General features: G+C 39.8%; 1 protein-coding gene across 1 annotated transcript; it reads left to right on the top strand.

Moving 5' to 3' along the window:
- The first annotated feature begins 18503 nt into the window (after positions 1 to 18503).
- On the top strand, positions 18504 to 21037 carry LOC145640141 (uncharacterized). Its single transcript, XM_081691450.1, has 6 exons — positions 18504 to 18974; positions 19083 to 19242; positions 19368 to 19498; positions 19695 to 19888; positions 19981 to 20104; positions 20651 to 21037. Exons 1-6 carry the CDS (start codon positions 18504 to 18506, stop codon positions 21035 to 21037), a joined length of 1467 nt encoding a protein of 488 aa, XP_081547576.1.
- Positions 21038 to 26480: the final 5443 nt, after the last annotated feature.

Here is a 26480-nt window from a genome sequence, read left to right as displayed (position 1 = left end):
GTTTTTGACAATGGTCCTCAATTTGAGACGCCTCAACTCAAGACTTGGCTGGGAGACCAGGGGGTCTCAAGCTTCTTTGCATCAGTCGGCCGGCCGCAAGCAAATGGCCAGGTCGAAGCCTTCAACAAGTTAATCTCAGACGGGATTAAAAAGAAGATTGAGCGGGCTGGTGGCCTTTGGGCGGATGAATTACCACACGTCCTCTAGTCCATCAGAATAACTGCTAAAGGGGCAACGGGAGAAACCCCATTCCTAATGGTGTATGGTGCAGAAGCTGTTTTGCCCATTGAGCACTATGAGCCGACCCTTCGAATCATGTTGTATGATGAAGAGGCAAATTGGGACGCCATGCGCCTAGCATTGGACTCACTTCCAGAGCGCAGGGGCAATGCTGCCTTGTGTCATGAGATATACCGTCTGAGAATGACTCGGGCTTACAACAAAAGAGTACACAAGCGTCCTCTTATCTTTTTATTTAAGTTTTTTTAATGAGAATATGCCTTCATTTCCCAACTTATCTTTTTATTTAAGTTTTTTAAGTGTCGCCTGTACCAAATACAGACGGCCAATATGTTTGGAAAGCGTCTGTTCCAACAGCAGACGTCCCAATCCCTCTGAAGGAGCCGATTGTTTTAGAATAGTCGTTCCTACGAAATTCATCAAGTTTACACCAACACTTGACAAATCATTAAAGAGGCCTAAGGCCAGATAAAATCATGATGAGGCCCATGGCCGGATATTAATAAACAAAAAGAGATCGAATGGTCACAGTCTGCTCCAACATGAGTATGACCGTCTGCTCCAACATGAGTCAGATAACTGGCGACGTCCATTTGGGCGAATTCGTCGAGGAGAAGCATCTCCCATTTGGGTGGCACATTGCTCTACGAATATATCAAGCGGCCCTACCGAATGCTAAGGCAGCATTCACAGTCGTTTGTTTTAATCGAAAGTGAAATCTAAAAGACCTGAAATTTCTATCTAGCGCTATTCAGAAATGGTCACTGTTTCATAAGTAGAGGCTAAGCGAGGCATAAAGCCGGATGCGCCTGTTATTGCTCAGGGGCAAAACAGGCGGAATACTTGATTAATATACGAGTTAAGTTAACTAAACACTTACTGAGGCTATTGGTCGGATGACGCCTGATCCTTGCCTATGGGGCAAGACAGGCGGACAATTATTTTTTAAGGAAATTGGTTAAGTTACAAACTTAGCCTTTTATCTCAGAGGCCTATGGCCGGAGGCGCTTGTTTTTGCTTATGAGGCGGAACAGGCGGAGGTTTACCCTTAGCAAATTAGCTAAGTTGGAAATTTGAGTTAGTTCGAGCCAATGGCCGAATGAACACTTTATGTTTGCCAATTCTGGTTGGACGTCTGCCGCGTGGTATGGGGCAATCACCATAGTGATTGATTGACTTAGAAACCATGCATACTCTTCTAAGTATCAAAAATTTCTAAGCCAATCAATCCAATGAACCGAAACCACTCGACATCCGTCTAGGGGCAAGAAAGAACATTCGCATGATATACAGGTTATTATACTTAGCCAAAAACATGCAATGAAAAATTCAAAATGCAAAGGACAACTATATGGATAACTTCAGCTAAATGGCCGAATGATTCAAATTAAAAAGATCAATCGTCACCTGACGATTGGTTAAGATTGTTATCTGGCAAAGCCAGAAAGATTGTCAAATTACCCGACCCCTCAGTCGGTAAAGATACAAATACTCGGCACGCAGGCCGGAAAAGAAAAGAACATGGCCGTTCGGCCGCAGAAAAGCATAAAAGCTTAAGTGATCAGGGGAGAGCCTCTTCAGTGGCAGCCGGCTTGTCGTCCTTCGGCTGCTCTTCTTCCTTTTTCTCTGGCTCCTCCGCCTGATCCTCCTTCTCGCCGCCCGAGGACGACTCCCCAGAAGAGTCGGATCCTGAACTTTCCTCGGCCTCAGCATTCTCAGCCTCTTCAATAAGGCGAGCGTCGAATGCTTTGCTGGCTTCGTCAAATTTGGATTTCCAAATCTGATAGTCCGAGTCCGGCTGTACAGCCGCCCAAGTGTCCCGCATGATGGCTTCATAATCGCTCATCATTTGCTTAACAAGAGCCTCTCTCTCTTGATCAGCCACGGACTCAAACTTGGACTTCAGCTGATGCTCTTGGTTGCTGAGGCGCTGCTCCAGGCGGCCCTCCTTCTGCTTGGCTCTCTCGGCCTCTTCTTTGGCATCTTGAAGAGGCTCGAGCTTCTCCTTAAGAGTTGTAATCTCTTTCTTAAGGGAAGTGATGCGCAGGCGGGCCGAGTCCAGGTCCTTCTTCACTTGCATATTGGCTTCCGCCTGCGAATACATCATATCAAGCGTCAGATACTCATTCTGAGCAATATCAAATTGAGCTCGATCCAAGGCGGACTCGGCCCGAGCTTTGGCGACTGTTACCTCTTTGGATTTCTCCTTGAGGGGTTGCCTGAGCCCTTGGACGCGCAGCATGGCCTGTAAAAGAACCGAATGGTTAAAACCAGGCAGAAAAATAAATAATGTTAAAAAATTGCTTGAGCTAAAACTCATACCTCGTAGAGGTTCCCCAAGATGCCATCCAAGTCAAGGGTGCCGACTCCTCTGACAAACGCCTTGTCGTCAGGATCAACCGCCCTCAGCATGGACTTGGCCATCTGGACTACAGTCGGCCTCTGCACAGGAACTGAGAAGGAGAGAAAGTTAGAAAAAATAACTCAAGTACATCTAAATGGAAGAACAATGGGGGCGAATGGATTTTACCGTCGTCCTTCTGTTCCTCCTCTCTCCCTAGGCTCCTCTTCTCTCCTGCTGAGCTGACAGCAGTGGTGGGTTGCTTAAAGCCACCCTTCGATGCCCTCTGGTCATCCGGTTTGCTGATCTCCTTTTCAGCATTGAGAGAAGAGGCGTCTGGACCCTTCTGGGGCTTATGAGCAACGTGCTTCCGGCCGCCCTTGCCGGATGCGCTCACATCACCCGCCCTTGTCTTTTGGATTTTAGGGTCGGATGGTTTTGAAGGAGATTTGGAAGGCGTACCCTACATCCACAAAAGATAAACGCAAGTTAGAAATCATTCGGGCAAATTTAATATTGGTCAGAAATGAAAGTATAATAATTTTCTACCTTGGAGGTGCCGCCAGTTTTCTGCTCGTCCACTTTGGTGTGAGTGGTTACTTCTGCCCTGTTTAAAACATTCGACCTGTATCGAGCAGCAGATACAGCCGGCTTCCTTGTGGCCGGGAGCTTTTCCATTGCTTTATCTGCAAAAATGAACAAGTGATTAGCATCATTAAACAAGTACTGAAAAGCAGGAGTAAATTGCATATAAAACAGACGGCCGACTACCTCTCGGCATCTCAGAACTTAGCCCACAGGCGGCCAAGAATGTCCCTTCTTCAAACCACTTGTACAAAGGGAGATAGCATTGAGGGGTGACCTCCTTCTCCCCCTCATCATTCGTCCACACGGACACGGTAAACAACCCCGCGTCCATGATCTCCTTCTTTGCCTGCTTAGGAATAGGCGGCAATGCGCTCCTGCCTGCTAGGAGAGGCGGATCCTTATTCCACATGTTATACTTTTGGTTCAGGCGGCTGTCGGCAGACTTGACTATATAAAACTTAGTCCTCCAGTCTTTCCACTTGTTCTCTTTGCCAACAGCCATCATGTACCCCTTGCAAATGGTCAAGGTGTACCAGCCTTCACCGCCCCTAGCAGGCGCCCTGCTCAGATAGTGCATGTGGGCGAACGCTTCAAAGTTCGCCTCCACTTGCAGCATCTCACAGGCGGCAACGTACCCCAGAATATTGATCCAGGAGTTGGGTACAAGTTGCCAGATACCCAGTTGGTATCCGTCCAAGATCCTCTCCACGGCCGGATGGAGAGGGAAGCGGAGGCCAGCCTGGAAGGCCGCTTTATAACAGCCGAATGCTTTGTCTTGATAGCTGGTCAGGCTCGGCCAGGTTATGGTGTCGCCCTCGTTAGGGACCGACAAAGTGTAGCCATAGCCTAGGACAACCTTGCGCATAAAATTGGCAAGGCCGGATGCCATGGCACTCCGCCTGCCTGGCGGAACATGCTGATAGTAGGGGGCTCTCTCCAAGCGCCTGGAAGCACTCGGCTCGGCCCAGCTCTCCCCCCTATTCACTGCCAGGGACTCTCTAGCAGAATCTATGTTTGATCTAGCCTCCTCTGAAGTTACGGAGGCCTTCTCTGTAGAAGATGACGAGGCCGACTCGCCATAAGAGCTCTCATCAGAGCTAGGGGACCGCCGACTGGTGCCAGCGGGGTCCTCCCCTAGACTCTCTTCCGGCGCCTGTCCAGAAGGCCCGGGTTGATATTCTTCATCCGCCTCCCCCAAGATTCCATCACTGGGAGTTCCACTAAATGTGGGCGAATGGTAATAGGTGGGGGTTGGAGGAAGATAGGTAGGGCTGTCAGGATGTTCCGACAGCTCACTTTGAGGCACTCTTTTTGAGCCGTCTGAATAAACATTCGACCCGTCCGAATGGTAGAAAACTCCATCGGAGCTACACTTCCTTGCTGTTCTTTTGGTCCTGGCAAATAGTGTCCTGCACAGACATGGAAACGGTTGGATTCGGAGAAGTTCGCAAAGCAGGATCTTTGGACAAGCATTCGGCACTGCTAGTTCTAGATTCAGCCGTCCCCGGTGACCAGCTGATCACTATCCTACGCCGTGCCGCATGCAATTGGGGAACCATTTTTTCGAAAACAAAGAAAAAATGAAGAATAAAATGAAAATACAGGCGTTACCTTTAAAAGAAGGGAGAAAGACGCCTGGTTGACTAAAGAACAGTCGAACTTGTAGCCGAGTGTCGGATGCTTGAAAAACGCTTAGGGAATTTTGAAATTCTTTAAGTCAAAAAGTCCAAGATTCTCCAGAGATTCGCCAAGGTGTGAATTCAAGAGGGGGAGGGGTCAAACCTTACTATTTATAGGGGGTAAAACCCTAATTTTTTCCCTCCAGTAAATTTTCGAATCTGACCACTCAGATACTGACACCTGTCACAGGAGTCACGTGCAATGCACGTGGCCCCTGTGAGGGGCAAATGATTTGGGTATTTTATACCCGGCCAAGTGGCCCAATCAGAAAGTGCCACGTGTCCTCCATATAGGTGCCATTTGGACCTATGGAACGATGACACGTGGAGGGAGGACTCTTCTCCGTCCTACGTGGACTGAAGGTCCAGCAGGGACCATTCAGGTGGCGACACGTCTCATCCAAAAAGTGCTTCAAAATCCATTGGGCACAGTGACACGTGTCACTCAGGTATTAGCCCCAGGATGGCGACCTTCTAAGGCCCAAATCCCGAGGCGCCGCAAAACGGCGTGACCTAACTCCTAGGTCACCAGATCCTAGGAAGGCACACTTTTCAAAAGGACCCTATATATAGGGGCATGATGTCATTTATGACGACACAGGGAAACACACAACCACAAAAAGAGAGAGAGAACTTTTGACACGCAATACGAGACATTACGTCACTTACCACCGAGCTGTCGTGTTCAAAGAATACACAACACTTTACCTGAGCTTGGAATCCAAGCAGATAACTCTACTTCCGCACGTTTTATTTTCGAACATTTACTAACTTAATCTTCGGAGGCGGACCACCGACCATCCGGCGGTCCGTTTGCTTTGCAGGTACAGGCATCCTCAGTTGAATCCAGTTTCAGTGTTGTAACTCTCCCGAGGGACAAAATCCCCCGAAAAAATTCTTGTTTGTGAAAAATCCCAATTTAATGCGTGTGTTGAGGATGATGATGATATTTTGAGCAACCAAGAGAGTGTGAGGATCCCATTGGTGAGCATTTGAGTGATTGTGAAGGAGTTGAGAATGAAGAGAGTGTCGATTTTTATAACCTCAACCCTACTTCCCACCTTGATGAGTCTCCTATGCATGATTGTGATTCTTCTATCCATGAGTATTTGGACTCGATTGAGGTTATGACCAATGTGTTCTTTGAAAGTCAAATGAAAACCCATATTCTTTTGAGTGAGTTCATTAAGAATGCTTCATGGGAGATAGATGAGTTTGAAATGAATTTGCATCCATTCATGCATGGCTTTGAGACTTTAGGCTTTAAGGAAGTTGAGGGAGTTATTGTTCATGGTTGTAGTGAAGGGGATTATGTAGTTCCTCTTCGAAGTTGGATATTTAAGGGAGAAGATGATCATGAGTGTTCTTCTTTTGAGGATTCTATGATTGATTTTAATGCTCTTATTGGTGATTTGAGGCATGGTGGCGAGAAAGAGTTCATTTGTGAGACTATAGCCCCTATTCCCTCCTCTCATGTCCCTTTTTCAAGCAATTTCAACCATATCCCCTACACTCCTATATCCCTCCCTTCCTTTGTTGATGAGCCTATTGGGGACCCCTTTGTCAATGATGATCTTAATGTTCCTCATTCGATTATTGTTAAGGAAAAGGATGATGTTGCCACCCAAAAATATTTTAGTGAGAAGGATTTGCCTTTTTCTTGTTCTTTCCATTCTTTTATTCCCCCTTCATCTTCTTATTTTCTTCTTTTTTCCTTTTGATCCCTTTTCTTCTTTCTTTTGGCATCTCCCTTCTCACTTGCATGCAATAATCTTGTTGCACGTTCTTATACCGTCATTTTCCTACCGTTTATCTTATGAAATGTGTAGTAGTGTATTTGACAAGCTCTTGTGTGCGTTGAATTATTATTTTACTAGAGCGGTCAAGTTTGGACCTTAAGCAAGCCTTTCTCGGGAAGTAACCTATGTTTTATTGTTTTCATTTTCTTTTATTTTTTGAATAGATTTTCTCTCATGGAAATGTTTGTGTGCCTTTTGCTAGGTACATGACTTGATATACTTTTGCGCTTTGATTTGGATCAAGGAAGTTTGACTCATATTTTTGATATTATATGGAAGGCAAGGTTCAATTCTTGAGGAAATTAGTTTTGAAAGGTTTAATTGGGTCATTTGCGGGTATTTACACCCACCTATATCCGGTAAAATCCTTCCTTGCTCTTTCTCAAGTGGATGATGACTTGTTGGACATATGTTGGTTTCATTGGGTTAATCTCCTTGTTTTCCCCTCCCATGGATGATTTGATTTATGTTTGAGAATGTTGTCTCATTTAAGCTTGGGGGAGAGTATTCTATCATGTATGGTGGGATGTTGATTCATATATGCCATGCACATTTGTATATGCATTTCTATGTTCTTTATTTTGAAAAATCCCAAAAAGATTTTTTGTTTCTATGAAGGCAAATTTGCATTGTGTTTTGTTTTGTTCTTGCTTTGGACATAATAACATTTAGACTTGTATAATTGAATTCTTTTCTTCTTAAATGGTAACGGTGTGCACGGTATGAGAGTACGCTTGGTTGCTTCTAGGATAAAGCATGCCAAGGTAGTTGGTTAGAACTAGTGGGACCATGAAGCCGGATTCTACTTGTTTGTGGCATGTTGGTAGTTGCTTCCTATAGTCGAATTGACACTAATAGTGAGTTTTTGCTACATCCATGTGAGGTTCATTCTTTTTCAAGCCTTCAACATATATTTGCATGAGCGGCATGGATCCTTGACTATTGCGGACAAGTCCTTCACGGGGATCATGAATTGGATTCAAACCAAATGGAATCAGGCCAGTTTGCTTCCTCAAAGAGTCTAGAACCTTGACTCATAATTCTTAAACTCAAGACTGAGCCATCTAGGGAGAACAAAGGCATCTTTTTGGGGTGGTAATTTTTCTTTTCTAGGTTAATTTTCTTTCTTTTTAGTTCATTGGGTTTACATTTTCCTTCTTGCTAACCATTTGAGCCTTTTCCTTTCTTTTCAATCCACATCTTTAGATCTTGAGTCTTTTGTTTCATTTTCGATTCCATTCTTGGTTTTTATGAAGCAATTGATCATTATTGTTGGAGTTTGTGGTGGAAGAATTTGGATATTTGGTTCTCTTGAAAGCAAGTTTGTGTTGTGATATTTGTGAGAATAATGGCAAGTGAATAAAGGAAGAGTCGTCCAAAGTAAAAAAGAGGCAAGGACATATATTACATGAAAATTTGTAAAAGCCATCCTTTGTTAAATAGGCTTGGACAATTGCTTTGAAAGAAATAAAAATAAAAAGAATGAAAATAAGAAAAATAAAAAATATTTTGATGTGATTCTTTTCCCCTTTTCAAGCATTGAGGACAATGCTTCCTTTAAGCTTGGGGGAGAAGCGTTTACGCTTTTTGTATATATGCTTGTGGTTATAGCTTTGAATAAGCTTGGGGGTGTTAGTTTGTTTTTTTTTTTTGGCGATTGCTTGGTTATGAGGAGAAATTTTGATCACCCTTTGCTTCACTAATTAGGAATACCGCGAAATTTTAAAATTTTAAGCCTACCCTCACCCTTTTTGCCCTTACGTTACAACCATTGGGAAAGACTTTTCGACCTAGAAGTTGAGTCATATACCGAGGGAGGGATTTATGAGTTAAAGCCTAAGGAGAGGGGATGCATTGTCAAGACGTCGAGTGACCCAAAATTTTCTCTTTTTCCGGTTCCTTTGTGGAACTTTTGAGATGCTCACTTGGGGAAGATATGAGACTTGTTGGGAGAACGCGGTAAGACCATTTGGGATGAAAGTGGATTGCAAAAACTAGTTCTTATGCTTAGCATATTTATGTTTCAATCAACCTTGGGTATCTTGAAACATGCACTCCCTTACTTGTTTATAAAGATTTGCATTCATTTGAGCTTGTACATTTGGATAAGTCCTTTCATGAACATTTGTTTGCTTTTCTTGTATTTTGGTTTCTTTTTCATGCTTTGCCTTGTTTGTATTATTATGAAAGTTATAGGTTAATCTCTTAGGAAACCTTTACCAGAGCATCACTCGTCCTTTAGGGCAATCTAGGGGTTTAAATGGCTTGTCTTTAGTTGCTAAAATTGACCGTGATTCCTACGAAAGTGAGTTAGTGTATATTCCCATCTTCTATAGTTTTCTTGTTTCTACCTTTGCTTGAATAATGTCTTCATTTTTCCCTTGGGTTGGATTTTGTTTTGCTCGAGGACGACCAAAAGTTTAGCTTGGGGGAATTTGATCTGTGCCATTTATGGCACCTTTAGGCTATGTTTTCTTTATATTTTTATGCTCGTTTTTAGTCATTTATGTCGTGTTTTTAGGGAATAATGCTCAATTTGCGTGTTTGTGTGTTAGTTAAGAGAAATGCGTTCTTTTAATGATTTTCTTATCATTTTATTCATTTCTCGACTATTTCTCTCGCTTCTCCGTTTCTTTGTCTTGTTTTATAGGTACGTCGAGTCCCCACGGATTTAATAATCAAGGAGGGAGCTCAAGTGCATTCAAGGAATTTAACGGAGCCGAGAGTTAGGGAAGCCAAGCACGCAAGTCAAGCTAAGGCGAGCAAACTCCGCAAGCACCAAGAAGCCGCGCATCGTAGTAGCCCGAGCATTTTTGCGCGCAGCAAGCAGCCACGCACCTTGCAGCTCAATTGTGCAGTAGCACAACCGCAGGCTGGCCGCGGGCTCAGGGTCGCCGCCGCGGGCGCAGGCTGTTGCAGCCTCTTAGCAGCCACTTTTTGACTATGAACTTGGAGAGGGTAGGCTGCGGGCACCCCGAGGGTGCGGGCCTAGCCCCGCGGGTGCAGGTTCCTGCCGCGGGCGGGACCGATTTCTCCGCGGGCGTGGGTTTCTGGGTTTTACTTGCGATTTCTTTTATTTTCTCCTTTTGTATATATATTGTACGACCTTTTTTATTATTCATACATGAAATACTTCATATTAGAATATTCTCTCTCTAGAATTAGGTTAGATTAGGAGGTTCTCTCTCTAGATTAGGAGAAGAGTTTAAACTGCAATTCCCCAAGTACTGCAATTCCCCAAGTACTGCAATTCCCCAAGTACTGCAATACCTCCGAAGAGAGCCGACTGCATGAAGTAAGGAGAATTCGGGTCGTAGACCATAGGCGGTATGTACGGTGCATTCCTAATCATTTGAGAGCCAGAGTGAACGGTATTACCGCCTTTATGGCTCTCATGCAAGGATTGTGCATTCCTTGTAAAAGTATTATTAAAGCTTTTTGGAAAGCTTGAAGTGGAAGGTGACTTAGACAACTGTTGATTCCTCTTGCGGGTGATGATCTCCCGGGCATCAAGAGTTGATTTTTTGTTTCACACCGGCTATTCACTCCGGCGGGTACTTTGGTATTCCTCTTGGGCAGAAGAATCTTGGACCAGTCAAGGGTCGCGGCTGCCTTTTCCTTAGGATGCGGAGTTGGCTGCCTGTCCCTGACTGGATTCTTTTTTTCTTGAGGAGTCTTTCTTGTCGACTAACCCTTACTTGGGACAGCCTGGCTCTTGGTAATCAGATCCTTGATTTCAACCTTGAAACTAGTCATGAACTTCATGAGTTCGTCCCGGATGATTGGAGCGGATCTACCTGCCGTATGGGTTTCCCCTTCCGGCTGACCAGGGGGTTGGCTTGTACCCGCCTAGCTTGCACCCTGTTCCAGAGTGTCCTTGGGACGGATGCGCTTGGTTATTAGAGAGCAATCCTTGGCTGTATAGGTTTCGACCTGAGGATCATCGTCCTCTTGGTCAGTAAAGACCTCCAGCTGATCAACCGGCTGGTCTGGATGTGGCACAGACTCTTGAACCATCCTTGAGGTACTCTCTCCACAGACGGCGCGTTACGTCACAAAGATTGGTCTGGCTGAGTTGTACCTTCAAAAGTAACGGAGACTCCGGGTAGTTGAAGCTCCGCCTCCGAAGATCATGTTAGTAACTTGAAATGAAATAAATGGACGGAAAATTAAATTGATCTTCTCGGATTTTGAGATCAGGTTTTTTTCTGATGAGAGAGAAAATGTAATAAATGATTGAATGTGTCCCTAAAATGGGGGAATATCTCCCTATTTATAGGGTCGTTGAGAAATGTGCCCCTCTCTTGGTCACCCTGACCTAGATTTTATGGGCTGCGCCGCAAAGTGCGGATTCCTCAAGAATTAAGCCCTTGAAGGCCGCAATTATGATTATTCTCTTAGGTTGCCACGTGTCAGCTGGTGAGTGGCTTATGGTGGCCTGCCAGAGCTTGACACATGGGCCTTCTCATTGGTCCATGTGTCTAGGGTATTTTTACTCTAAACAGGTGTTACAAGAATGATTTGGGATCGCAGAACGTTCTGAATCATTCTCCGTTCCTATGGCTACTTTGACTTTTGTTTTCGAAACATAAGTTTCTCCAAACTCAGTCAAAGTGGGGGCTTCTGTAAACACCTAAATGTATCTCCGCAAAACCAAACCTAGTGATGAATATCTTTCATGCCATTTGATTATCAAACAAAGCAAAAGTGTGAAATGTCTAGTGATGAGGATGTTTTTATTAAAATACCTCTTCTTTCTGTTTTTGAAAATATTTCTTTTCTTACCCTTTTTATTAAAAACCTGCATTCCAGCTTAGTTTTGTCCATGATATGGGTCCAAAAATAGTGTATTTTGACGGGGCTTGAAAAAACCTTTCCAACAATATATTATAAGCCCAATTCCGATGAATAATGATGAAGTTATGGCCAAAATACTAAACTGGGCTTAAACCGGATTTTACCTGCGGCCCAATGATCATGTTGAGGGTCCAAAGGTTTAATCCTATTCCTAAACTAATTAGGAGTTATTAGAAGCTTCTACAAAATTCTAAAAGATCTTAATTATCCTTTTTGAAAAGATAAAATCAAAGAGTTTGAAATTGAATAAAACTTTCCTTTTTTTAAGTCCTAATTCTATTCGAATTTATAGATGTTCAAAGACAGTCATATATTATTTTTGTGCCTCATAATATTTATCCAATATTATATGGTTGGATAGATCTTTAAATTATATTTCCATTAATATATTATAATATTTATTCCGAGCTATAACCAAAAAGATATGAAAGGAATACAAAACTCTATCCAAAACTGACACCTTTCCACTATTTCGGCCATATCTTTTTATCTAGAAAATATTTTAATTGGGTTGGAAAGTGAAATTCAAGAGCTTTCCAACGACATATTATATGACTTATTTGGATTTCTAGATCAAAAGATATGATAAAAACAAAATCCGCAAAAAACTGTCCCAGCGCCAAAAGATAGGCCTGTTGCCTGGCGACGATCTTGTCGTCTGGCGCTGACTCCTGTCATTGGTGACCAGAGGTCTTTTATTCCTAATAGGAATCGAACTCTTTTCTATCTTTCCGTGCTATTTTTTTTATAAATAGGGGTCGTATCTCCCCGTTTTTAATCATCAACAACAATCATCTCTTTCTTTCTCTCCTTAAGCTAGAAGCTTATTCTTCCTCCCTCTTTCTAAACCTTCCCTCTCACAAAAATCCTCATACATTAGTTCTAGACACACCTAGCCAAGTTCAAAGTTGCCTTTTCCCTAGACGTGAAAGAAAGAGGTACGAGGCATCGAAGTAAGTAATTTAATTGTTTAATTGATCTTTTGATATAGAAATCATGCTTAGATTATTTTATTGATTCCTAGTATCATGTTAGGATGTTTTATTGCTTCCTAGTATCATCTTTAGGGTAATAACTAAGATTTTTAATATCATGTATGTTTCTATGATGCTTCCTATTCTTTGTTTATATCATGTTAAGGTTAAAGCTTTAATCTTTATTTTTTAGTGACGTTTGTTATTAATCTTGTTAGTATCAAGCCTAGGATCTTGCTAATAATTTTATGCTTTATTTTTAACATGATTATGATATATTATTGTTATTGCTTGATCACGCCTTTTATGCATATTTAAAGGGAATTTGTACTTGTAATCACGCTTAATAAGATAATTAATAATCTTGTTTAGGCTAATATGATTATTATTCAAGTGATTGCCAATAATGGGTTTGTTTGTGCATTAAATATTCAACCAACATAGATTAAACAGGTTTAGGGTTAATCTTTTGATTACATGTTAGTCAAAAAGCGCACATGAATACGAGAAGAATAAAGTAGAGGCCTATTATTACGGCAGGTTCAGTCTCTTTTAGGTTGGATTTGTACCTTCATCCCCGAACTTCCAGTCATGGTTCCAGACTTATTGGAGTTAACGATCTCCTGGGTTGTTAAGGGGTGTAACTTTTACCCTGTGAACGGTTTACAATTTCCCAAAACTTGTTGGCAACTCTTTTACTCTAGCTTCCTTCCCTTTGGATGCCACCATGCTTAAGTGTATGATCACAGTGGGGGTCAAGTGTGGGATGGCTTGAAATATTCCCTACAAAACCGTACTTGAAAATTTTTTACGCTAAAAAATATGACAGGAAGTTCAAGACATTTCTTAATAAGCAAAACAAGACATTTATGTAACTTTTTTGTCATATATGCGCTCAATTTGATTCCGTTGGACCTTAAATATAATGACCCCTAAAACTTTTAACGAAAGGTTTTCAACACGTAACCGGTAAAAAAACAAAAAAAAAAAGTAATGGTTTAGGAAATATAGTTAACAATACCTATAGGAAAATTTTCCTCGTTCTACTGTGGGTAATGTTTTTAGGCATGCTAGCAATCTAGAAAAGAAGCTAGATGAAAATATATGCCAATAAGTTTTAGGAACTTGTAAACCGTTTACCATTGTTACGATTGTAAAGGTTACACCCCATTCACAATCACTGATATTGTTAACTCCATAGTGGTCCGGAACCATAATTGAATGCTCAGGGATTGTGGAATAAACTTGACTTTCAAAGAAGTCACACCTGCCCCTAAAATAGGCCTCTACTTAATTCTTATTGACATTTATGTGTGTTTTTGTATCAACATACATACATCAAATTACCTCTAAACATGTTTAATCTAAGTTGGTTGATTATTAAATGCACAATTAAACTTAATACTTGCAATCATTTGAATTAAAATCATGTTAAACCTATATCCAACTATATATTAATTATCTTATTGTTTTGGGATAATTTTGTAAAATACTTGACTGATAGTAGTAGTTGTAAGGAGGGTGTTCCCATCGTAGTGGATCATTCTCTTTAAATGCACATGGCCCTTTAAAAGCCTAGGACTTTACACTTGTTAGGGTGTATTAGGATTTGAATTCCTGACTGTTTTGGGGACCTTGAATTAGAATGGATCCTATCATCACGCTTTTTTGTAAGAAATAAGTAGGAATTGCCAATGAGTTTTAGGAAAACTTATACACCTAGTTCATGTCTTTCTCTCAAGTATAGTACAAGGGATATTTAGCATAAATCGTAAGTTTACCCATTCCCAAATTGGTCTACATGAGCCAGAAATGAATTCGGGAGCGAGGGTACCAAGATAATGTTCCCTTTAGATGGGAATCACTATCTTAGCCCTAGTATGGCCTTTACTATCTCTTCCCTTTTCACAATTTCATTACCAAAAATTATATGCAACATGGTACCTAAAGACTAAGTTAGTTGATTTTATTTACACTCGTCCACTACAAGAAAATAGAGTAAATTTTAACGCTTTTGCCTTGACACTTTTGTAATGGGTCATAATTTTCACGCTTTGACGCTTTTGCCTTAACACTTTTGTAATGGGTCACAATTTTGATGCTTTTGCCTTGACACTATTACGTAATTTATACATTTTGACTAATTTTAGAGCCAAAATATATTGTGACCCTCAAAAGCGTCATTATATTGAATGCAGTGAAACGTGTCACCCAACTATCAATTACACATTTACACAACCCACTGAAATTAAAATTTCACAAAAAGTTATAATCTAATATCCCAGGAAATTGTATTCCATGTTCGTCCTCACTTTCAACTCCCAGTACGGTTTTGTTAAGCAGTTGCCAATAACCACCTTATTCGCCGCTCAGATATTTGCCTAAAAACTTTGAATCTTCACAAAAAGGTCCCTAATTTCTTGATTTCAGTTAGCATATAATCATCTCAGCCCACTTCTTACTTACCTCTTCAATTTTTCTTTTCGATATATTTTAAGCGTATGATGTGAATTGCAGATTGCTTTAATACTCTTCATAATTTGCCAAAAGAGTTGTCTTAATTTTGTTTTGGGGTTAATTTGTATTATGACTTTGGATTCATCGTTTCTATTGTTTGTTGGAGAAAATTTATCAAGATTCAGCCTGAAGATCTCGTAAGTTTTTTTTTCCAATTTTTTTCTTTAATTATTATGTATGTTGATAGCTGGATGCATGATTATTATAATCTCTGATTATAGTTGAAGAATGGGTTGAATTAACGAATTAATTGAGTTATTGAATTGGTTAATTATATACCAACTTTTTTATTGGTAAAGAATTGGTTACCCATTTGCAATTGTTACTCAAATTATGCATATTTTTCATTAAAAATTGTAACATTTTGATAATTTTTAGATGTATACATATTCAATCAGTTGTTTAATTAAATGTTTACATATACATTGCTTTCAAACTTCAGATTCTTTTTTAAATTGAAATAAAATGCACAACTACAATTAACCAATAGATTTTTGACCATATTAACGCACAGGTCATTAGAGGAGAAGTTATGGTATTTGAAGTGCAAAGAAGTGGAAAATCAGAAGCTAAAAAGGTGGAGAAATGGCTTCAAGAATTGGATGTAATGTACATAAGTACTGCCTAAATATAATATCGTTCTGGATGAAAATTTCGGTTGTATATCTTTGAATGTCTATAGTTGGCTGAGAGTTTTGAGCTTAAGCTTTTACTAAATCCATAGTTAATGAATAATTATTTGATGATTCATAATAGGCGATGGTCTATTCCTGTTCTTGGTTGACACACCTGGAACCATCCTGCCTTACCTTCTTCGGCTAAATGGGATAACTATAAAAATAGAGATGTATGCTGACTTTGGTGACACTGATTGCAAAATATATCTCATATTCTTTTCTGATGTAATTAGATATATTGAATAGTTTTCTTAAAGGTGATCAATTTCTGAGAACAGAGATGTATGTAGCAGTTAGTTTAGCAGACTGCTTGAATTCAGAGTTTTGAGCATGTTGGTATTATGTCTTAACAATTATGCCATCAATTTCGGCTTTCTTTTTAATCATGGAATTCTTGATTACCATTTATGTGATTATTTCTTTGAGTATAAAAGTCATTACGCTAAATAATATTTGAGAAAAAATTCAATTAACTATTAAGAATCGAATCATGTTGTTCGTATAGTTGATCTTAAGGAATTAAGATATGGACCCTTTGAAGGAGTAAGTCTATCATAAGTGTGATGTTGTATTACCCTAAGACAACCTGTAACCCTAATCTAGCAGCAAGAACTTCATCCACCTCAACTGAACTTCTTCAGAGTTCCCTATGCCCCACCACTGTATGAACACAACCTGCAGCATCCTTAAAAGCCGCCCCTAACCCCATGCCATTCTCCTCAAACATTGCAGCGTCAGTTTTGATTTTTATTGTACCAGGAGCACGAGGAAGCCAATAACTTCTAAAAATCACAGTTCTGGTAGCAGGAAGCCAGGAACATAGCAAACTCTCGAATTATATTTTTAAAATCGAGAACAAGTTTCACAAAACCCATAATTCCTACTATAATTCACTACTCCAAGTCTCACCAAACACCAATGAATTGCAAAAAGCCCACGCAGCCCAAACAAAAGCCACTAGAACCAGAATCTCATGTTTTTCAAATTTATCAAATGCCTAGTAAATCCGTTCAATGAGTATTTTTCTAACAACTTCAAACTCTCCCAATTTGATTCCACTACTAATGTGTATTTTTCTATGTTATCTCCCATGTTAACTTTGCATTTGAGTATTGAATTACCGTATTTGTTTTTGTTATCACTGTTTTAAATTGAAGTGTCTTTTGAGTTTTCTCCCCCCCCCCTTGTAATTTTTTTTTGTCACTCAAACATAATTCTTTATATTATATAATATATCATCTAATGTGTGGATACTACTTGTATTTTTTTTTTTAGCATTCATCCTTTTGGATTCTTTTGGTCACTGCTTGCTTAGTTTAGCAGACTCTTGAAGACAACTATACCAAGTTATTACTCACATCTTAGATGCTACTATTTCAAGTTATTATAATTTAGTTTGAGACAAGCTTTAAGATTGTTGTATGCTATGCCAAGTAAGCATGTAATTTTGTTTGTATGGTTTGTAATGACTTTGACAAAGCAACTTAGTGACTTATAACTATTTGGTATCTCCAATAGTTCATCATCTTTGATTACGTTGGTTTAATTATATAATTTTGGGTGATTTTTTTTTATTTTATTATTATTATTATATAGTGAGGTTTAAATAGTATGCAATGAAAATTGCATCAATAGTTTAGATTTCATATAGTAAATCCTATACCTATAACTTTTATTTCTGTTGCATGGTTATAATGATTGACCTTTCCTCAGTTATATGATCATAATATATGAATAAAAAGTATGCTACCTCAAACTGCTTTGTTGTGTTTTTTAGTTTGTGAAGAATTTGATATTTGTTCTGATAAGTAAGCTTTGAAATTTTCTATATATTTGGTCAAAATTATAGTTCCTTTATTAAAGTATTAATTATGTATAGATATGGATACAAGTTAGATAGAACTTCAACGATGCCACACTCAATATATCAAAGGTTATATGCAATTCATTAAATTTGCTAAGGTAGCTCAGGTAGAAGGGAAGATTCGATGTCCATGCAAGACATGTAAAGTGGATAAATGGCTTTGTGTAAATGATGTAGAAAGACATATCTTGTTTAATGGGTTTTATAAATCATACAAGAAATGGATTTTTCATGGTCAAGGGGATTTGCTTCAGCGTATGATTGGGTGTATTGGAGGGAGTATTAGCCAAGGATCCCCTCTAGATCAAACAAGGTTTGAAGGTCGAGATGATATGGGAGGCCTATTGAGAGCTGCTTTTAGTTTTGAAAAACCCTCAAATGACCTAACCTTTGAACCACATGAAAATAATGAAAATGACGAACATCTTGAAGACCCTGTCTTTTATGAAGAGGAGATTGATTTAGAATTTTCAACAACGCAAGATGAAGCTAAGTATAAGAAATTACTTGATGTTTCTGATGAGAAATTGTATGACGGGCCGGGTGTACTAAATTTTCCAAACTTTCTTTTCTTTTACACCTTTTTCACATAAAATGTATGAGCCATTGGTCTGCTGAATCCTTTAATATGCTACTCGAGCTTCTCATAGACGCATTTCCCCAAATAATTGAGTTCCCCTCATCTTATTATCAAAGTAAGAGAATAATAAAAGACCTTGGCCTTGGGTATGAGAAGTTTGATGCTTGTTTAAATAACTGTATGTTGTATTGGGGTAATTTTTCAAAGAAAGACAAGTGTCATGTTTGTGGTACATCAAGATAGAAGAAAAATGAGGGTATAAATGATAATGTTTGAGATCAAAATAAGACTATTTCTACGAGTGGTGAGCCAGCTAAGGTAATGCGTTACTTTCCTCTTATCCCTAGAATGAAGAGAATTTACATGTCCTAAAAAACAGCAGAAGATATGAGATGGCATTATACTCATAATGATAAATTGAATGATGTTGATAAGAAGATGTTAAGGCACCCTTCAGATGCATTAGCTTGGAAATCAATTGATCAACGTTATGAGGATTTTGCCTCGGATCCTCGTAGTGTTCGATTAGGACTTGCAAGTGATGGGTTTAATCCATATCATTTGATGAACACGACTTATAGTACATGGCATGTGGTGTTGATTCCTTATAATCTTCCACCGTGGTTATGTATGAAACCATCTTCATTCATGTTGTCTATTATCATTCTCGGCAAAACAAGTCTTAGAATTGACATCGATGTGTATTTGCAGCCACTAGTCCATGAATTGAAATTGTTATGGAGTGGGATTGATGCTTATCATGGAGAGAAATTTAAATTGCGAGCCGCTTTGCTTTGGACTATTAATGACTTTCCTAGTTATGCAATGCTCTTCGGTCTTAGCACCAAAGGCTATATGGCATGCCCTATATGCATTGATTTGACTCCTTCTGAAAAATTTGGGAGTAAGACTTGTTATTGTGGGTATCGAAAATGGCTTCCATCATGTCATCCATATCGATTCTAGAGTGACAGTTTTAACGGAAGAGAAGAGCATGGTGAAGCTCCACCTCGTCCTAGTGAAACTGACATATTGGGGCTACAAGAAAAGGTTGGGTATGTTTATGGGAAGGCATCGAAAAGAAAGATAGGTAATGAGGGTAACAATGAAGAAGATGTTGTCATTGGTACCAAGAGAAGCATATTTTATGATTTGGAAGTATTGGGAGCATAATTTGTTAAGGCATAATCTAGATGTAATTCACATAGAAAAAAATGTGTGTGACAATATTTTAAATACTGATAAAAGCAGAGATAAGAAGGATCGATGATCAAGATGCCCTTCAAGGATGGGGCATAAAGCCACATCTTTGGGTTCAAGATAATTTTATGCCTTCAACTTCTTATTCTATGTCTGTAAAGGAGAAAGAGAGGTTCTTAAAAGTTTTACAAAAACTATGAGTCCCTGATGGCTGTGGATCTAACCTTTCTAGATGCGTGAACATGAAGCAAGAAGGTTGATTAACCTTAAGAGCCATGACAACCTTGTTTTGATGTAAGATATCCTTCCCGTCGCATTAAGAGCTTCTAATGCAACAAAAGTAATTGCTTTGCTTGCAAAATATCTTACTTTTTGAAGAAATTATGCTCCACTGCTATTGATCCTGATAATCTAGATGCTCTTCAAGAAGGAATTGTATTAACCCTTTGTGAGTTGGAAATGGAGTTTTTGCCTTCGTTTTTCACAATCATGGTTCATTTGCTAATTCACTTAGTGGAGGCGGTTAAACTAGGTGGGCCAATACAGTACAGATGGATATATCCGATTGAGAGGTTAGATTTATTTACATGTATGTCTAATCTATATTCATTTAGAAAATCTATAAGTGTACTGTATTTTAATTATAATTTTACTTTTTAAAAAGGTACTTGGACCATCTAAAGTCACATGTAGCTAATAAAGCCCAACCAGAAGGGTCAATTGCAGAAGGCTACCTTTTAGAGGAGACCATTAGGTTTTGTTCAAGATATCTTGAAGGTGTTAAGACCGTCTTTAATAAACCTAAACGAATTGATGATGATAGTCCCAATTCTTGAAAATAATTCTGGCGGTAGAGTAATTGGGAAAGAGGTCAATTTCTGTCTAGATGACAAAAGCTTAAAACAAGCTCATCGCTATGTTTTACTGCATCATTCTGATGAAATTCAAGATTTATCGAGTAAGTAGCAGGTTTTATTCTATTTTATGAATAACCAATTATTATAATATATCATGATAATATTTTTTCCTTTCTTTGAAGAGAATTTTTAAATCTAAAGCGATAAAGGAATACACATAACCCAATCACTGAAAGTGATTCGATCATCAACGAGTTCGGAGAGTGGTTGCAAAGTTAGGTGATATATATGTATCCCAATGTGTTCAATTTTCTTACAAAAATAGCAGACTGTTTTTGACTTTATATTCTACCATGATAGGTACACTCAATAGATGAAACTAGCGAAGATGGGAAACTTACAAAAATTCTTTGCAGGGGGATTGAATTGTTATGGTAAAAATATGAAGGCTTTATGATCAATGGGTATAAATTTCAGATCATGGACCGTGATAGCCGTTTGACTACCCAAAATTCTGGAATCATGGTTGAAGCAGATGGAGAAGCATACTATGGGAAAGTGAAGGATATATATGAATTGGACGATTATGGGACTTACAAAGATGTATTGTTTCATTGTGTTTGGGTAGACATACATAGGGGTGTTAAATCAAATCAAAATGGCTCTATATGTGTTAATTTCTCTAAGTTGCATTTAGGAAGAAATTTGCAAGATGATCCTTTTATTTTTTCATCTCAAGATAAAAAGGTTTTCTACATTGAAGATGAGATACAAAAAGGATGGTTTCATGTTGTAAAGACTCAGCCTAGAGACTTGTTTTATTTAAGGGATGAGTTACCCGAAGTAGATAACGACAATGAATGATTAGTTTCCTATTTTATTATTTAATTTGTGTTTTGGGTGTTTTTGTCCCTCGGGAGAGTTACAACACGAAGACTGATCCGGGAAGAGTTGAACCTGCAAAACAAACGGAGACACCTGTTGGGTGGTGCTCCGCCTCCGACGCACAAGTTAATAACTTGAAACGAGATAAAGTGAACGGAAATTTAGGTGAGTATCTGCTCGGATTCCAAGCTCAGGTGTTTCTCTGATGTAAGAGAATGCAGTTGTAATCAATCATAAAAACGTGTCCTCAAAATGAGGGACATCTCCCTATTTATAGGGTCATTGGGAATTGCCCCTGATTAGGTCACTGAACCCTAATCATTGGTGGGCTGCGCCGTATTCCGGCTTTCTCGGGATTTGGGCCTGAAGGCTGCCTTTTCCCTTTTATCTCTGGAATGACACGTGTCAAACAGGGATTGGTCCATTTTGGACCAATCTGAGGCTGACACGTGTCACCCTCTGATTGGGCCACGAGGCAGGGTAAAAATACCCTAAACATTTGCCCCTCACAGATGTGACATGGCATGCCACGTGGCATCTGTGACACATGCCACTCTCCGGTTGGCGGTAATTTTACAGTTACAGAGTAACCGTTCACCTTCCAGGTAAATTACGGAAATGCCCCCATATTTACCCCATATATATAGCCGTTTTACCCTCATAATTTTGTACGTTTTACAAAAATTTTTTAGAGAGGAAAACTTTGAGAGAGCAGAAGTCATCCGTTTGAGTCAGGCGCAAGCAAGAAACTTTTGTTCTTCCGCAACCCAGCCGGACCCGCCCTCCTTCAGATACCACATACAAAGGTACCATCTCTGTCTCTCTCAGCTCTTTTCTTTTTTCACCGCCTGTACATATTTCTTGCAATAAATGGATGCATCACCAACACACACGGCACAACCTAGGTTAGAGTCCAGCCGGTCACCGGGGACGGCTGAGTCTAGGACTGGGAGTGCCGGCTCGGGGTGTTGGGACCACCCTTTGCCATGGATTCCGACTAGTTATGTGTCTGTGCAGGACACCATGGCTCGGACAATGCAGACGACCAATGATCCATATTACAGAGGCGAAGGCTCAGGCGGCCAAATGCCTGAGGGAGACACGTCTGATCAGGGAGATCAGACGACTCTGGAGAGGTCCCCTCCGCGCGCCCCTTCAACCCCCGCTGACTCTTTCCTAGAGGAGTGTGACCAAGGCGGCGACGATGCCGCCTCTGCCCCCATGGACCAAAGTGAGGGGGAGACGGAGAGTGACAGCTCCGCCTCTACCTCCGAGAGCAGCGATGACTTGCCCCCTCTTCTGGATAGCGAGGAGGAAGAAAGGAAAAAGTGGAGTGAGAAGGACGATCCCTTCAGCATCCACGTCTCCTCTAAGGACCGGATCCAGATGGGGGAGAACTTAGAGAATTTTAAGAAAATGCACCCGCTAGGAGACGGGTATAAGATCCGGGTGCCGCCTGAACTTGGCACCATCATCTGGGGGGGATGATCAACAGAACGCCAACAGTTATTTTGGCTGTTACGAGGCGGCGTTCAAAGCCGGCCTTCGCTTCCCCCTTCACCAGGCGGTGAAGGCTATTTTGAGGGGCTACGGCCTGGGGCTCTGGCAACTTACCCCCAACTCCTGGACCAACATTCTTGAGTATGTTGCCGCCTGTGAGTTCCAAGGGCTTAACCCCGGCTGGGAGGCTTTTGCAAGCATGCATTATCTTAGCAGGAGCCCAGGCGGCTGGAGAGCATGGTATACTCTAACCACACAGCCGCAATATATGATGACCTTGGACAAGGTCTCCAAGTTCGATGACTGGAAGCACAGGTTCTATCTGATGTCAGCCCCAACCAGACGGGAGAATTATGAATTCCGTCTGTACAATAAGAAGCCTGACTTATTAGGCAGGAAGTGCGCTCTTCCCCGGATCCCAGAGGAGGACTTTGACAAGATTATTGAGGCAGACTTTTTTGGCCTCACAGACGCAACCTTGTCAACCGGAGAAACAATAAAAGTCCCCAAGAACTGGATCCCCAAGAGCGCCTGGTTCAGGGACGAGTGCTTCCTAGCCGCCTGCGGGCTAGGGCACATGTTTTCCAAACGTATGCGCCTGAGTTTATATCCGCCTGAGTTTATATCCGTCTGTAGTATTTTTCTATCGAAATTGTTTTATGATATTGACCAACTTCCTTCTTTTTGCAGAGGAAGCATTAAACATGTTGCAGACGGAGAAAACCCCAAAGCGATCCTCTGCTGTCATCCGCAAGGCGCTTGCGGAGAAGGCAGCGGCTTAGGTCAAAGCCAAGGTATTGAGCGCATGACCCTTTCTTAAGCTCATTTTATAAACTGTCTTGCCCGGATACTAACCTTAACTTATTTATTTTCACAGGGGGGAGAAGTTGGGAAATTGATGCAAGTCTAAGCATGGAGAACTTCGAAGATTTGCTTATCATGCATCAAGATAGTTTATCCCTAAACATTGATTCAAGCCAAGCATTGCATGGACACTTTCTTGGATATCAAAGCAAAGCCACGATTTGCTTAGTGGTTTTTCTTGGAGTCTAGTATACTTTCTTGAACTTTCTTGAATTTTCATGAATTATTGATCCGAAAATCAACAAAACACAAGATGATGTGAATTATTGATCCGAAAATCAACAAAACACAAGGGATATGTTTAAGTCTAATTCTATACAGGAAATCCACCAAGAATTAAACAAAAACTAAGATTAATCAATTAAGAATCCACCTAATTAATCAATCCAAACGAATGTTTTAACTAAAACAAGCAAAACAGCAATTGATCGCAATCAACCAAATACTCAAGTATGCAACTTAAGAAATAAATCTGAATATTAATCTCTATGTATATCTATTCATGTGTTTACAGCCCTATTTATAAGACTTAGTTTACCTAGGAAGATTAGGACAAGTCCCTAATTCAATCCTAATTAAACTAGAATTCTAACTTGCTTGAAGAGCAAGCACCTTGGAGCACAAGCATACACCAAACTCCTTGGAGAACAAGCACACGCCTAAACTGATTTATTTTGCTAACTAACTGATTTTTAAAGCAACTAAATAAATAAATAAAAATTAAAGAACTAAATAAAGATTAAAGATCCTAATGCTTGAACCAAGAAAAACCCTTTCAAGTGAAAGGTAAAAACTTGTAAGCAAAATCTAAGTAAAGAAAATTCATGAAAATTCAAGAAAGTTCAAGAAAGTATACTAGACTCCAAGAAAAACCACTAAGCAAACCATGGCTTTGCTTTGATATCCAAGAAAGTGTCCATGCAATGCTTGGCTTGAATCAATGTTTAGGGATAAACTATCTTGATGCATGATAAGCAAATCTTCGAAGTTCTCCATGCTTAGACTTGCATCATCCTCCTCTTCTTCGAAAGAATTTGTCCTCAAATCTCGAAGTTCCTCATCAGGAATATACTTAGCCAAATCGCCAACATTGAATGTAGCACTAACTCCATATTCTCCTGGAAGTTCTAACTTATATGCATTGTCATTGATCTTCTCAATAATCTTGAAAGGACCTTCACTTCTAGGCATCAACTTATTCTTGCGTTTTCCTAGAAATCTTTCCTTTCTCAAATGTAACCATACCAAGTCTCCAACATTGTAACCTTGTTGCGTTCTATGCTTGTTTGCTCTAGATTTGTAAATGTCATTTACTTTCTCTATTCTTGTTCGAACTTGAGCATGTAATTTCAGCATACTCTTCAACTTAGACTCGGCATCTTTGTGAATTAACTCACCCTTAGGCAATGGAACAAGATCAATTGGAAGTTTCGGATTGACTCCATAGACTACCTCAAAAGGACTATGTTTGGTAGCATATGTAGGTGATCTATTATAAGCAAACTCCGCATAAGCTAACTTGATGTCCCAATCCTTTTGTGTCTTACTCACTAACCCACGCAAAAGCGCACCAAGAGTACGATTAGTAACCTCGGTTTGTCCATCAGTTTGTGGATGGTAAGATGTACTAAATAGCAATTTAGTTCCCACAAGCTTCCATAAAGACTTCCAAAAGAAACTCATGAACTTTGTATCTCGATCACTCACAATAGTTTTCGGAATTCCATGCAATCTAACAATCTCTTTGAAGTATAATTCCGCCACTTTCATAGCATCATCCACTTTGTGACAAGGAACAAAATGAGCCATCTTAGAGAATCTATCCACAACAACCATAATAGAGTCTTTCCCCCGTTGTGTTCTCGGCAATCCCACAATAAAATCCATAGAAATATCTTCCCAAGGTGAATCTGGAACAGGTAAAGGAGTATACAAGCCTTGATGAAAAGTAGCCTTCACTTTTTGACAAGTTGCACACCTAGAAATAACTAGTTGCACATCCGTGAGCATCTTAGGCCAATAGAAGTGTTCTTGTAACATACTCAAGGTCTTTGTAATGCCAAAGTGACCAGCAATTCCTCCCCCATGAGCTTCTCTAACAACTAGCTCTCTAATAGAACACTTAGGAAGACAAAGTCGATTTCCTTTGAAAAGAAAACCATCTTGCAGCAAATAAGAACCCACGGCTCCTTTAGAACACTGTTCAATCAATGTAGCAAAATCATCATCACCTTTGTAGTATTCTTTGATCAATTCAAAACCAAGTAGCTTGCTATTTAGAATTCCAATCAAAGTGTATCTTCTAGATAATGCATCAGCCACAACATTCGATTTCCCTTCTTTGTACCTTGAAGAAAAATTAAATGATTGTAAAAATTCAACCCACGTAGCATGTCTAGGATTGAGCTTTTGTTGTCCATGTATGTACTTCAATGCTTCATGATCAGAATGCAACACAAAGTGATTAGGTCGGAGATAATGACTCCAATGATCTAAAGCTCTAACAATGGCATAAAACTCTTTATCATAAGTAGAATAGTTCAATCGAGCTCCTCCCAATTTCTCACTGAAATATGCAATAGGCCTCTTCTTTTGGAGTAAAACTGCTCCAATTCCAACTCCACTAGCATCGGTTTCAACTTCAAAAGGACTTGAGAAATCTGGTAACGCAAGTATAGGTGCTTCAAATAGCTTCTTTTTAACCAACTCAAACGCACTTTGAGCTTCTTTAGTCCATTCGAATTTACCCTTGTCCTTCTTTAAACATTCGGTCATAGGCGCCACAATACTTGAGAAATTCTTGACAAATCTTCTATAGAACGAAGCTAGACCATGAAAAGACCTTACTTCACTCATATTAGTAGGAATAGGCCAAGTTTTAATAGCCTCTACTTTCGAATGATCAACTGAAACTCCATCTTTTGATACAACATAACCAAGAAAAGTAACACTAGGCACTAAGAAGTAGCATTTTTCAAGCTTAGCATAGAGTTTCTTCTCTCTTAACACTTCAAACACACTTGTTAGATGATTTAAATGATCATGCAAATTTTTAGAG

This window comes from Chenopodium album, chromosome 7 (assembly GCF_948465745.1).
Source record: "Chenopodium album chromosome 7, dcCheAlbu1.1, whole genome shotgun sequence".
Classification (NCBI taxonomy): domain Eukaryota; kingdom Viridiplantae; phylum Streptophyta; class Magnoliopsida; order Caryophyllales; family Amaranthaceae; genus Chenopodium; species Chenopodium album.
Note: the sequence above shows the minus strand (reverse complement) of the source record. Positions and strands in the feature narration are given on the sequence as shown.

Bases quoted from the DNA above. Each gene is read 5' to 3' on its own strand.
- LOC145640141 (XM_081691450.1), top strand. From the start codon at position 18,504: ATGAGATGGCATTATACTCATAATGATAAATTGAATGATGTTGATAAG. The intron at 18,975-19,082 runs GCATGCCCTATA...TATCGATTCTAG, and splicing joins TTAGCACCAAAGGCTATATG to AGTGACAGTTTTAACGGAAG. The intron at 19,499-19,694 runs GTTTTACAAAAA...TACTTTTTGAAG, and splicing joins AGAAAGAGAGGTTCTTAAAA to AAATTATGCTCCACTGCTAT.